This window comes from Podarcis melisellensis, assembly GCF_964234715.1.
Source record: "Podarcis melisellensis genome assembly, chromosome: 2".
Lineage (NCBI taxonomy): Eukaryota > Metazoa > Chordata > Lepidosauria > Squamata > Lacertidae > Podarcis > Podarcis melisellensis.
Window position 1 is genome coordinate 41,379,084 of NC_138529.1, and position 13,318 is coordinate 41,392,401.

Consider the following 13,318-nt stretch of genomic DNA (forward strand, 5'->3'; position numbering starts at 1 on the left):
TTCTCCCACTTAGGTCCCCTGTGCAACGTGGAGATTAATGAATGTGCATCCAACCCCTGTAAGAATGGTGGCACCTGTGTGGATGGTGAAGACGGCTTCTCTTGCCTTTGCCCCGAGGGATTCCATGATCCTCATTGCTATTCAGAAGTGGACGAGTGCAGCAGCAGCCCATGTGTGCATGGCACATGCCACGACAACATCAATGGGTGAGAGCTGATTACCCAAGTGAATGAGCTGCTGCCTCAGGAGTAGGCAGGCTTTGTTCCTATTGTTCCCATGAGGTGGTACTGAAGACAGGAGTGGATTAAGTCACTTCCTACAGGCTGGTCAAATGGGCTAACAATGGGTGGTGCTTCTTGGAGGGTGTAAAAAGCTTTCCCTCTTCATCCTTTCTTTCCCCCCTTCTTTCCTCTACAGGTACCAGTGTAAGTGTGAGCCAGGCTGGGCTGGCACCAACTGTGATGTGAACCACAATGAGTGTGAATCCAACCCATGCCAGCATGGAGGGACGTGCACTGACTATGTCAATGGCTATCGTTGCAAGTGCAAAGAAGGCTTTCAGGGTATGCATCTCTATAGCTTCCTTGCCTTGCTTTTGTTGCCCGTACTTTACACCAAGCTCAACCTCTGTCTAGCTCTTCTGTACCCCAAGATACACATCTCACCCACATACTGTTTTTCATCTCTTGCCATCTCTGGATAATTCTCTGCCTGTTGTCCAAAGTTATGCCTTCTATGTAACCTTCAGTCTTTCAGCCATCTAGATCTATGAGGGATTTGTAGGTATCTGAACCCAGCTTTCCCCCAGTTCCATTTTCTGGTCCTTCATGGGAGCTGATGTTGGTTGGTGGCATTACAAGTGGGAGAAAGATTCATCTTCAGGGATATCTGTGTTCATGGGGACCTTCATACTTATCTGGTTCTTCTGCAGGGACCTACTGCCAGACCAACATAAATGACTGTGCCTCCAACCCATGCCTCAACCAGGGCACCTGCACTGATGGCATTGCCAGCTATACCTGCATCTGTGACTTGCCTTACACTGGTGAGCTCTGTGGGCGGTGGGGAACACCTGAACATCTTCTGCAAAAACTTAATTCTTGTTAAGGGACTTGATCTAGTGAAGGGACTTGTATGGCAACCCCATGCCAGGGTTGCAGTTGGGAAGGGAGAGATTAATAAGCATTTGTTTGTACTGAGTACCATGCTAGAAATTCATATTCTGCATTTTAGCCATTCATGGATAAGTAATGCAGATAGTGACTAAAGGACAATGGTGTGATAGTTAGGCTGCAAATAATGGACGGAGAATATTGTATGTGTCTGTCCTCCTTAAAAGATAATACAGTCGTACCTCGGAAGTCAAACAGAATTCGTTCCGGAAGTCTGTTCGACTTCCAAAACATTGGGAAACCAAGGCACAGCTTCCGATTGGCAGCAGGAAGCTCCTGCAGCCGATCGGAAGACACATAAGCATGTTGGACGTTCAGGTTCCAAAGAACGTTTTCAAACCGGAACACTCACTTCTTGGTTTGCAGCATTCGGGAGCCAAAACGTTCGACTCGCAAGGCATTTGGGATCCAATGTACGACTCTATGTACTTGGGAAGGGAGAGTGCTTGGAGAGCTGAAATAGATATGTGTGGTGTGTGAGAGAGAAAGAAAAAGAGAGACTGAGAAATAAAATGATAAGGAATCACATGTTGCCTTTACTATGTTTAGTTCTTAGGAATTGCCACTGTGCATGCTGAGTTCAGCCAACAGTGTCACAACATGGGCAGGGAGAAGGACCTGAGTCATTCATCTGGTGATGTCACAGGCATTATCCAATAGACGCCTTTGGCATTTGTGCAACTTCCATTCTACAAGTCACTTTAAATTGCAACAGCATCTGCTTTCTGCAAACCACATTTTTAAAGCAGCAATATGTCATGGTTAGGGAGCCTGGAAATGGGTATAAACAAAAGTGCTTCCTCAAAGAAAGACATCTGGACCCATGCAACAAATGACTGGCAGCTAAACATTTGTTACTCTATAAACTGACTGACTGGGAAGGCTCTTGAATTAACTTTATTATATTTACCTTATGTATAAAGTATAATTCCCACTGACATCACTTTGTGGCTAGACATTTGGTCTCTGAACTTGATTTGTATTCCTATTGAGTCCAAGACATAAATGTTATATAGTTCAAAATAAGATGGCTATTAGGCCAGTCGAAATCCAAACAAGTACCCTTATCTATTTCTCTTCCCACAGGCCGGAATTGTGAGAATGTGCTGGCTCCCTGTTTCCCCAATCCATGTAAGAACAATGGTGTCTGTGACCACACACCGGACTATGAGAGCTTTACCTGTGGTTGTGCACCAGGCTGGCAAGGTACTCAGACTCATGAGCCACGTTCTTCCTGTACTTTTCTGAATATTGTGGCATCTAATCCTATGAGCCTATGTGCCAGTTTTATATTTTAATTTGTTTTAATTTGGGGATGGCTTTTAAATATAAAGGCATTTTTACTAATTTGAGTTTGTATTGCTCATTGTCCTGAGTGTCTTTGGATGGAAATGTGAAAAAGAAATTTCAGAAGTAAAATTAAATATTTTTACTTGGTTTGACATTCTTTTATTGATTTTACTTCACAAAATACCTTTACCAGAAGATTTGCCATTCTAATGTGGCATATTTAGTAATATTCCTGATGGTAACATTGTGATTGGATAATTTTCTTATATCTATGCATTCTGTGTGATTGATTATTTGATAGTAGACACATGCCTGGGGTATTGTTTTGTTGTTTCCTTCATTGTTGTTGGTTTTTTGCTTCTCCACATAGTGGATGCAGCAATATGAAAAAGTCAATAGAAGTGGATTGGAGGGTGGGGGAAAAAGAAACTTAAAAACAAACAGTAGTCATATTTTCTTATCCCCATAGGGCAGCAATGCCAGATTGACATTAATGAATGTGACCAGGACCCATGTCGAAATAGGGGCACCTGCACCAACACACATGGCAGTTACAGGTGTGCCTGCCGTCCCGGCTACACTGGTACCAACTGTGAGCTGGATATTGATGACTGCAAACCAAGTGAGTTCATTGAGCACATGGGACAACAGGAAAGAACAACTAAGAATCTGAGATCTTGCTAACTATTTTGGTGAGGCAGTATAGCAAAAAGAACTGGGTGAAAGTTCTAGGAAGAAGGAGCACTGGTAGGACAGGAAACCTAATAAAGAACTGGAAACTGGGCAAACAGGTCATTAGGTGACATCTGCCTTTCCAAGCTGGCTTCCAAGTCTCACATTTTAGAAGTGGCTGTGCCTTGTCATTTGGCCTATATCTAGGGAATTAAAATGCTAAGACAATTAAATGGTACAGACTAGATGATTAAAGCAAATTTGCTTTCTTTTACCTAAGCATAATCTGTGTTGCATCACGTATGCTAATTGCAAACTCAGAACTTTGAGTGCCAGTGCTTATGTAGCCAAAACAGAACCCTCCATGCATAAGAGAGAGGTATTGGCAGGTTTGGGTGAACCCCAAGGTTTCACAGGACTACAAGAAGTTTTGAAGGGGAAACGCTCCTCTTAAACAGTCCAACAAGACAGAGTAAGCTTACAGACCATGGAATGCCGCCGGATTGTTGTGGGTGGGGTGGGGTGGGGGAAAGAAAACTGGCAGGGGAACAGGAATGCTTAGCATAGCAACAATTGCTTGCAGGTTCCATTTGTACTTCAGACTTTTAAACTTTGCAGAACTTGGATTTCTTTGACTAGGTATAGAATTGTAGAGTTGGAAGGGACCATGAGGGTCATCTAGTCCAACTCTATGCAATGTACGAGTCTTTTGCCCAATGTGGGGCTCAAACCCATGACCCTGAGATTAAGAGTCTCATGCTCTACCGACTGAGCTATTCCAATATAGGCTAGAACAGTACTAAGAGTAGGTTGTGGACTGTGACTGCAACTGATACTCAGACAGAACTAGATCTTATTTGGATCGAGATGTTTGAATGTAACATTAACTCCTGTTAATGCCAGTGAAAATTCAACATGCCTGTGCTCCATCCTCAGTCTCTCCTGGATTATGTCTGTGACTCTGCATGTGTGAAGTTAAACACGATGAAAGATCTTAGTCTTTTTGTATTGGAGGATGTCATAGTGAAAGAGTTGAGAGCTTGTCTTGACCCCTCTGAGTATTCCTCTCCCTGCCAACAGATCCTTGCCTGAATGGTGGCTCCTGCCAAGATGGCATCAGTACTTTCATGTGCACCTGCCTGCCAGGCTTCACAGGCATACACTGTGCAACTGAGACCAATGAGTGCCTGAGTAACCCCTGCCGCAATGGCGCCACCTGCACAGACTATGTCAACAGCTACACTTGTACTTGTGCGCCAGGCTGGGCTGGCCTACACTGTGAGCAGAATGTTCAGGAATGCACCGACAGGTGAGCTGATAGTTTGTCATGAGGAACAGTGACTTATGTCTGCCTATCTTTTAACTCGTATTACTCAGAGGTAAAGGTAAAGGGACCCCTGACCGTTAGGTCCAGTCGTGACCGACTCTGGGGTTGCAGCACTCATCTCGCTTTATTGGCTGAGGGAGCCGGCGTACAGCTTCTGGGTCATGTGGCCAGCATGACTAAGCCGCTTCTGGCAAACCAGAGCAGCACACGGAAACGCCGTTTACCTTCCCACTGGAGCAGTATCTATTTACCTGCTTGCACTTTGATGTGCTTTAGAACTGCTAGGTTGGCAAGAGCAGGGACCGAGCAAGGGGAGCTCACCCCGTTGTGGGGATTCGAACCGCTGACCTTCTGATCGGCAAGTCCTAGGCTCTGTGGTTTAACCCACAGCGCCACCCGGCCCCATTCATATGAACGAAGCCAAACAGCACTATATAGTAGGAGTTAGTCAAGAGGGTTGGCTTACTGCTGTACAGTTCACATGTTTTATATATTCGAGCACGTTCCCCACTGTATCATGTTTAATAAGGTCCCAGAGTTTTCTTCTCTGCTTTTTAGTAGCAATGTGCGGAAAGGGCTCTGTTCTAGAAAACTCTAGATGAACAAATGGTACAGAAGTAGGTAGGATCCTGTTTAAAAGGAGACAGTGTACTCCTGTCCCCTCTTTGCTCCTAACTCCTCTGTCAGTAAAAACAGATAATTCGTTATTCATATGAACACAAGACTAAGCCTGGGATTAAGTGCTGGATGCTATCGGTTGCCAAGAGCAAGAACCAAGTTCCCCTGGTTGTCAGTTACAGGCAAATCCAATCCAGTTGTAAAGAATGGTCAAATATTGAGTAAGGAGGGAGGCTTATCACACAGTTGCATTTTTCACCTAGAACAGAAACTGCTGTGTAAGACAGATGCAAGCCCGCACAACTAGCCAAGTGTTAGCTGGTGGGGTCGGCCTAGCCTATGCTGGGTGTCTCTTGGGGTAGATAACCTCCTTCCTCCTTCCTTTATTCCTGACTCCCGTACTTTTGTTCCGGCAGCTCCTGCTTCAACGGTGGCACATGCTTGGATGGAGTGAATTCGTACACATGCCACTGCCGTGCTGGCTTCAAAGGATCCCACTGCCAGCATGAGATTGATGAGTGCCAGTCACAGCCCTGCCTCAATGGTGGCATATGCCAGGATGGTGTGCAGTCCTACCGCTGTACCTGTCCTCAGGGCTACACAGGTTCTCAGTGCCAGGTAATCCACCCCAGGCCTCTGTTGAAAGGGAATAAGGTGGTTCAGGGTTTCTCTTGTTTAAGTCAAGTTTCTGCAACCAAGCCTGAGCCGCTAAGTTTGGATGGAGTTTACATCTTGTCTATAAAAACCCCGTACAGTGGTACCTCGGGTTAAGTACTTAATTCGTTCTGGAGGTCCGTTCTTAACCTGAAACTGTTCTTAACTTGAAGCACCACTTTAGCTAATGGGGCCTCCTGCTGCCGGCGCGCCGCCAGAGCCCAATTTCTGTTCTTATCCTGAAGCAAAGTTCTTAACCTGAAGCACTATTTCTGGGTTAGCGGAGTGTGTAACCTGAAGCGTATGTAACCTGAGGTACCACTGTACATATGCCTTGCAAGCAGGCCCCTAGGGAGGTTGCAGTATGGAGACACCTAATGGAGATGGATTGGGAAGGTGCCTGGGTTTCGTCATCGTTGGTGGGAGCTGGGTGCTTTTATTTTGTCACAAAAATCTCTTGCCTTGTCATGCCCCCTCTAGACCCTGCTGGATTTGTGTAGTCGCTCCCCCTGTCAGAATGGTGGCCGCTGTATGCAAACAGGCACTACCTTATCCTGTGCTTGCCCTGGAGGTTGGACTGGGCGTTACTGCGACATCCCCAATGTTTCTTGTGAAGTGGTGGCCAGGAACCGAGGTAAGGAAACATGCTCCAGGGACACTGAAACGGAAGCCCTTCTTCCGGTGTTTTCTTCCTCATTTATTCTGCTATCTGCTTCCTCGGTGACCTTGATGACGCATGTTTGTCATCCAGGCTCCCCAGCATTATCAGCTTATGCTCACTGGCAAAGCTGATACAGGACTTCCAGAGTTGACACAGTGAATGTTACTTACCTTCAGTGATGCGGGGACAATGCCCTTGGATTCACTGGTGCTCCAATCAATATTTCAGACGGCTATTCCCAGTGGCACTGGAAACTAAAAATGCTCAACGTTTGAAGTCAACTTTCCCATGCTTCTAGGGGGCAGAATAAAAGCTGCAAATGTTGTTGCATAAGTGGTAGTTCTGTATATGAAACTCTGTAATAATTTCAAAGTGATGTGATAATGGCTGAGGGCAATGGAGAGTTGGTCTGGATTCCCTGGTCCTGCTATGGTACTGGAGCATGCTGCACGTTCTGTCACAATTTAACATCCATTATCAAGACTCTAAAGAGGCTTTTTTTTTTACATTTTACAGAAATGTAAATTAAAATCTGACTTAGGAAACATTGGGCTATTTTGTGCTTCCCCAATAAAGTGTCCTTTAAATTGAGGTGGGTAATAAAGTCTAGTGCTTGGAGGACGCCCTTGGGTTCTGTTCTTATGACCAACTTGCTTGTACAATGTTGCTTCTGTCTTCAGCTACCCTGCTTTTAGTCACTTTGTCTAATCATCCTTTGGAAGCGGGAGGGCAGAATATGTGGCAGTACACAATGTGTAATTTGCTTTTCCGTACAATAGGTGTCACCAAAGAGCAAGTGTGTCATTACGGTGGCCGTTGTGTGGATGCTGGCAATACTCACTACTGCATTTGCAAAAAAAGCTACACCGGCAGCTACTGTGAGAGTGAAGTGGACCACTGCCAGTACAACCTGTGTCGAAATGGGGGTACCTGTCGCAGTTTTGTGGGAGACTACGTCTGTGAGGTGAGGGAGTCCTTGCAGCCAGTAACAGGCCAGGGTTCCTGGTGTCTCTTCAGAACTCTGGGAAACCTGGTAACATTTAATGATGAGTTGTTGAATTTCCAGTGAACAATTGTGAAATAAGATAAGAAAATGGCATAAATCTGCAACTTATTTTCCCAGTAATTTAAACAAACAGACAAACCACGAAAACCCCTCTATTTTCTTCCAAAGTTTTATTTTGTTGAAATATGGATATGGATTATAATTGTTTTCCCACTACTGCAACCTTCCTTACTTTTGGTTGTAACTCCTATTTGATGGCTGGTCAGATTGGTTGAGCTTCCACCATACCTTACAAAATCCATACATCTTTTTTTTTTATTCTTTGCCACTTCATAGTTGCATATCAGCAATGAAGTCCATTGTGTTGTTTCTCAAATTCTCTGTAAGAGTTTTTTCCCATCGCGCCAGGCACAGCCAAACCAATATTTATATGCCCTGGTGGGGGATTCAGAGAGTTGTGTTATGTGTAGAAAACAGCCTGCCCTACAAAGTGAAATTTACGGTCATTACTCCACCCATTTTTGCCTCTGGCTCCACCCACCACACAACTACTGGAAGGTTGCTCAGAAGGGAATGTAGCCATCAGACTGGAGAAGGTTCGCTATCTATGGTCTAGAGACGATGAAGAAGTACAGCATTACACAGGAACCAAACAGAAATGATACACATTTTTTGTTCATCCACAAGAGCTGCAGTGTTTTCTAACAACATAAGTTAGCCATGATCTTGTGATACAGTTTCATAATTATGTTTAATGTTTGTTCTTGCTATGTATTTTCCTTCCTTTTTATGAAGCCAGACTGATCTATTTGTATAAATCTTGGAATAATTTGCCATAGTCTATTTGTTCAAAGTCCCATTGAAGTTTAATAACCTTAATTTGGACAAGAAAGAGGATGGTGCAACTTGAAGGATCTTTCCCTTCCTTATGAAATTGTACTAGTTTTACTTGATTTTACACACCAATAATAGTACAGTTTAACAAACAAAACATAAATTTTAATGGAACCAAGAGCAGGAAACCTTTTCAAGGATGCAAGGCTCCAGCCTTTCTGGCCCTTTTGTGCTCATTGCTGTTTTGTCTTGTTTGCTTCTCTCCTACTTCAGTGCCCGCTAGGGTTCGAGGGAAAAAACTGTGAGTATGACATTGATGAGTGTCAGTCACACCCCTGCCAGAATGGAGGGACTTGCATTGATCTTGTTGGCCGCTACATTTGCTCCTGTCCACCTGGAACTCTGGGTAAGTGCTCCTGGGTATAGGAAGACCTTTACCAATATTACCTGTAGTAGGAAAGTACAAGACTGGGGAAAGGATTTAAGTTCTGATGGCACAGGTTTCTCTTGTTGGATTTGCTATTTTGTTGAAGAATAGTGAAAGGGAGCTCTGGATTTCTCCTTAGGGCACAGGATGGAGAACATGGGCTCAGAGTTCTCCCAGGCCTCTTTTTGAGGGAGGACAGCTTCAGCAACAGTGCCCAGGGCAAGGGATGGATGGATGTTGACTCACTGTTGGGCACCGTAAAGGGCGAGGAATCTTGTTTTTTCCACAGAGACAATGCAAGGATTGTGAGAACGAGGAAGAGGTTTGTCTTCCCTGAGTCTGGATGTTTAATGTGATGGCGTGTTTGTCGTCTCTCTAGGTGTCTTGTGTGAAATAAATGAAGATGATTGTGCTATGAATCCTGGCTCCCGGGTCCCCAAATGCCTCAACAACGGGACATGTGTGGACAGAGTTGGTGGCTACCGATGCAGCTGCCCACCAGGTTTCACAGGCGAGCGCTGTGAGGGAGACATCAATGAGTGCCAGTCCAACCATTGCCACCCACGCAACACGCTTGATTGCGTCCAGGAAGCCAGTGACTACCACTGCATTTGCAAGCCAGGCTACACTGGTGAGTGACAGTGTGTTCTCTTTTCATGTGGCTGATGTGTGCAAGGGGCAAGGGAGAGTGTGCCCAAAGCGGAACCCAGTGATGCGTAGAGGAGCCGGGCTCAAGGGCTGCAAGTAGGAAGAATCTCCCCCGTAAAGAAGTTAGGAGTTCATCTTCAACCAAGTGGGTGGTGGGGAATCCAACTATGCAGCTAAATGCATATTTGTGATCTAAAACAAAGATTGGAATGGTGACTGAGTGAGATGGGCCTCTTTGGCCATTTCAGTGAGCAAATACGAGCTTTGAGAACTACTGCTAAGATGCAACGCCAAATATAGCAGGGTGGTGGTGGTCTTTGGGGCTAAGTTCTGCTGGAATCCATCAGTAATACTCTTGTTTTTCATATCCTCAGGCCGCCATTGCAAGAACATTGTGAATGCATGTGACTCTCAACCTTGCCAGAATGGTGGGAAGTGTAATCCGGCAGTCAACCTGCCTCTAGGCTACACCTGCCACTGTCCCCGGGTGAGTCCCCTACAACACAGCTGCTCACAGCAAGTGGCTAATGCAGCTCCTGTACACAAACATGGCAAGGGGCTAGGCGAGGGAGAGAAAGGAAGACTGCGGTTGGGAGGATTGGGTGGGGGAACCGTTAGGTTGATATGTTGGTGTTGTGCTGTGAATGAGTTTCAGTACCTGTTAGGACAAGGTTTCTGTCTGGGAGGCTTTTTGGAGGTAGAGAGTTTAGTGTCCTCCAATGCAAGGCTGGTCATGGAAGGAGTTTCTACTTGGGAGTGGCAGGAAACAATTCTGCTGCGTGATCTTGTGGGAATTCTGGTTGTGAAGCCTGCAAGAGAAGTTTGATGCAGTGCCATAACACAATGCAGAAGTCTAATATTGGCTAATAAGGGGAAATGGTTTGGTGAGTGGTGCCCAGTACTGGAGGATGCGGGGTGTGGGAAGGTACTTCTTGAGGGCAGGATATGGGTGCTGGGCCTTGAGATTTGTGGAGGGAAGAATTTACTCCCCAGGCTGAGCGCTTGTAAGAGGACAGCTATGGTGCCAGAGGCTTTCTGTTGTTAGGCCAGCAGTTGGAGCGATTTGAGGGCTTGGCCGGCTTTCCATTCCTAACTCTGCTTGTTATTCTTTTCCAGGGTTATTCAGGCATCCGCTGTGAGCGCATGCTCTCCTGCCGGGAACTCTCCTGCTTCAATGGCGGCAGCTGCCGGACCACAGCGCTGGGTCCTCGCTGCTCCTGCCTGCCTGGGTGGGCTGGACCGGAATGCCGCCTGCATGCCAACAGCAGCTGTGCCAGCATGCCCTGCCACAATGGGGGTGCTTGCCATGAGACTGCTGACCCCCCTTATTTTCAGTGCCTTTGTCTTGGTGACTACACGGGGTTTCGCTGCCAGACCCGCACCCTGAAGCTCCCCGAGGTCCACTGCCCGCTGAAGGAGTGTGCTGCAAAGGCCGGGGATTTCTACTGTGACAAGATGTGCAACAGTCCAGCCTGCCACTGGGATGGCGGTGACTGTTCCCTGCGAGTTGATGATCCCTGGAAGCAGTGCGAGAGCCCCTTGTGCTTGCAGCTCTTCAACAACAGCCAGTGTGATGAGATGTGCAACACTGCCGAGTGCCTTTACGACAACTTTGACTGCAAGAGCCATGAGTCCAGCTGCAAGTGAGTCCTGCCACTGCCTCTTGAGTAGGGGAGACATCTAGTTGTGTATACTGCACCAGAGACCCCTGGAATCAAGGGCCACCCCAACTAAATGAGGAACCAAGACTAATTTTATGCAGTGTAGGGGTGCTGTATACAAACATGGGTGCTTCCACTGAGACCTATAAATTTATGTCCATCCCTACGTCCGACACCAAACATGGCAGAGTCTTCGTATTATTTGCATGGATTCCTTCTATGTGTTCCACTTGACTAGCTCTGAGACTTGGCCATGTTAGCTGTGGGGTGTAGGAATCTGCTGCAGACCCATAATTCCTTGTGCCCTTTCCTCCTTAGGGCTTAACAAGGCACCAGTGAGCTGTATTGGCATAGGGTTGGTTATGACAGGCGTGACTCAGTTCCTTCTTCTCCTCCTTCTTCCACAGCCCTGTCTATGAGAAATACTGCTCAGATCATTTTGCTGATAGCCATTGTGACCAGGGCTGCAACAACGAAGAGTGTGGCTGGGATGGGCTGGACTGTGCACTGGAGGTGCCCGAGCGCTTGGCGGACGGCGTTCTGGTCATCACTGTGCTGCTACACCCTGACGAATTGCTCCGCACAAGCACCACCTTCCTGCAGAAGCTGAGTTCCATTTTGAGAACCTCCTTGCGCTTCCGGCGTGACAAGGACGGTAACTTCATGATCAAGCCATATTACGGGTCTGGCAGTCGGCCGCCGTATTATGGATCTGGCGGTCGGCAACGCAGGGAACTGGAACAAGAGATTATTGGGTGAGTCACACAGAGGAGCTGAAGAAAAGCAAGGAGCTTTGGGAGTTCAGAGAGCTGCTTGGTTGGGGGGGGGGTGTTATAGGACCCAAGCCTCAAGGAACATAGAGGGAGGGATATAAGAAGGGTCTGAATTGGAAGGAGAGGTAGTTGGGCCCAGAGGCTCAGCTAAACTACTTCCAACAGCCTTCACAGAATAAGGCAGCTGTGGGGGGAAAAAACCTATAGAACTGGCATACAAATCTGAGGGTTCTGAGGAAATACTAACAAATCCACAAAAACTGTTTTGGAGCTGATAACAGGATTATTTAGTGATAGATTTCCATAACTAGACGGGAATTCATTCAAGCGTTTTTATATAACTTTATTATATTATTCAAGAACCGCTTCTGATGTCTAACTGCTTTCTAACTGCAAGCGAGTGCCTGAGATAGTGGTGGATCTCTGGAAGCTTTAGGTTAATGCCAAGCAAGTGGGTTGCATGCATCGTTAAGAACAAACGGGGTAAATGTGATCTACTTAGGAAGAGTCCGCCTGCATTTTGTAAGAAGAGGTTGTGCTTCACAAATACATTAGGATTATTAAAGCTACTGATAGAATCTTGGGTGGTCTTTTCCTTGATGTGTGTATTGGGAAGTGCCCATTCTAAAATTCAGTGTGTAAAAAGCAACAGACCTTGTTTCCTGCACCAAAGAATAAATGGGGAGCAGGACCTTTTGTGGAGCTGGCTGACTTGCCTTGTCCTAGGATTGTGTGTGCTGCTAGATAAGGAGTTCTAGGCCCCGGTAACACTTGCTTCTTCCTCCAGGTCTGAGGTCACTCTTGAGATTGATAACCGACTCTGCTACCAGGCTTCAGACAAGTGCTTCCCTGATGCAGATAGTGCTGCAGACTACCTGGCTGCCCTGTCAGCGGTGGAGCGCCTAGAGTTCCCATACCCCCTCAAGGCTGTGCGAGGTGAGGGCAGCAGAGGAGTCATTTGCTGGAAGCAGAATTTGACTGGGTTTGGAGTTTACAGGACAGGGTCTCCTAATAGGGCAGTATTGTTTCTACAGGTGAAAAGATCAAAGAGGAAGGCGAACTTAAGCTGGTGCCATTGCTGGTGGTGGCATGCCTGATTCTGCTGGTGATCCTGGTGCTGGGTGTGCTAGTGGCACGGCGCAAAAGAGAGCACAGCACCCTCTGGTTCCCTGAAGGCTTCAGTCTGAAGAAAGAGAGCAGCAATAAGAACCGGCGTGAGCCTGTGGGTCAGGATGCCCTAGGCATGAAGTAAGAGCCTTTCATTCACCCAGAATGAAACCTCAGTTCCTGCAGCAGGTTTCAGCTTCTGCAGGGGATGGTCAGCTATCTGTGACTTGTACTTTGCTCCCAACTGTGCTTTAGTTAGCTGATGGAGAACTTTTCCTTCATTTTGTGGTGTGGGAAAGAGCAAGAGGGTGTAAGCCCATAGGCTTGGTGTTTGCCCTGCACTACTGTTTGACTTCACTGTGTATCTTTCCCCCTGCTGCAGGAATATTGGCAAAGGAGAGAGCCTAATACCAGACAGCTCAGAAGACTGGCTGGAAGAGTGCCCAGAGGCCAAGCGACTAAAGGTAT

The 13,318-nt window shown here is 46.6% G+C and overlaps 1 protein-coding gene and 1 long non-coding RNA gene across 5 annotated transcripts in view; one reads left to right on the forward strand and one right to left on the reverse strand.

The window, feature by feature from the left end:
* The window catches only part of LOC309363936, a 230,318-nt gene that overhangs the window by 182,821 nt on the left and 34,179 nt on the right, over nucleotides 1-13,318 (reverse strand). The gene's annotated exons all lie outside the window — the stretch shown is intronic.
* Nucleotides 1-13,318, forward strand: part of NOTCH3 (notch receptor 3) — a 59,593-nt gene that overhangs the window by 41,158 nt on the left and 5,117 nt on the right. For all 4 annotated transcript variants that reach the window (XM_081900849.1, XM_081900850.1, XM_081900851.1 and 1 more), the window contains exons 13-29: nucleotides 14-206; nucleotides 418-563; nucleotides 932-1,045; nucleotides 2,259-2,378; nucleotides 2,932-3,084; nucleotides 4,215-4,443; nucleotides 5,496-5,697; nucleotides 6,214-6,367; nucleotides 7,174-7,358; nucleotides 8,508-8,640; nucleotides 9,041-9,292; nucleotides 9,684-9,796; nucleotides 10,426-10,952; nucleotides 11,378-11,725; nucleotides 12,531-12,679; nucleotides 12,778-12,991; nucleotides 13,233-13,314. In XM_081900849.1, the coding sequence (XP_081756975.1) occupies nucleotides 14-206; nucleotides 418-563; nucleotides 932-1,045; nucleotides 2,259-2,378; nucleotides 2,932-3,084; nucleotides 4,215-4,443; nucleotides 5,496-5,697; nucleotides 6,214-6,367; nucleotides 7,174-7,358; nucleotides 8,508-8,640; nucleotides 9,041-9,292; nucleotides 9,684-9,796; nucleotides 10,426-10,952; nucleotides 11,378-11,725; nucleotides 12,531-12,679; nucleotides 12,778-12,991; nucleotides 13,233-13,314 (3,314 nt within the window). The remainder of the gene's footprint in view (nucleotides 1-13; nucleotides 207-417; nucleotides 564-931; nucleotides 1,046-2,258; nucleotides 2,379-2,931; nucleotides 3,085-4,214; nucleotides 4,444-5,495; nucleotides 5,698-6,213; nucleotides 6,368-7,173; nucleotides 7,359-8,507; nucleotides 8,641-9,040; nucleotides 9,293-9,683; nucleotides 9,797-10,425; nucleotides 10,953-11,377; nucleotides 11,726-12,530; nucleotides 12,680-12,777; nucleotides 12,992-13,232; nucleotides 13,315-13,318) is intronic.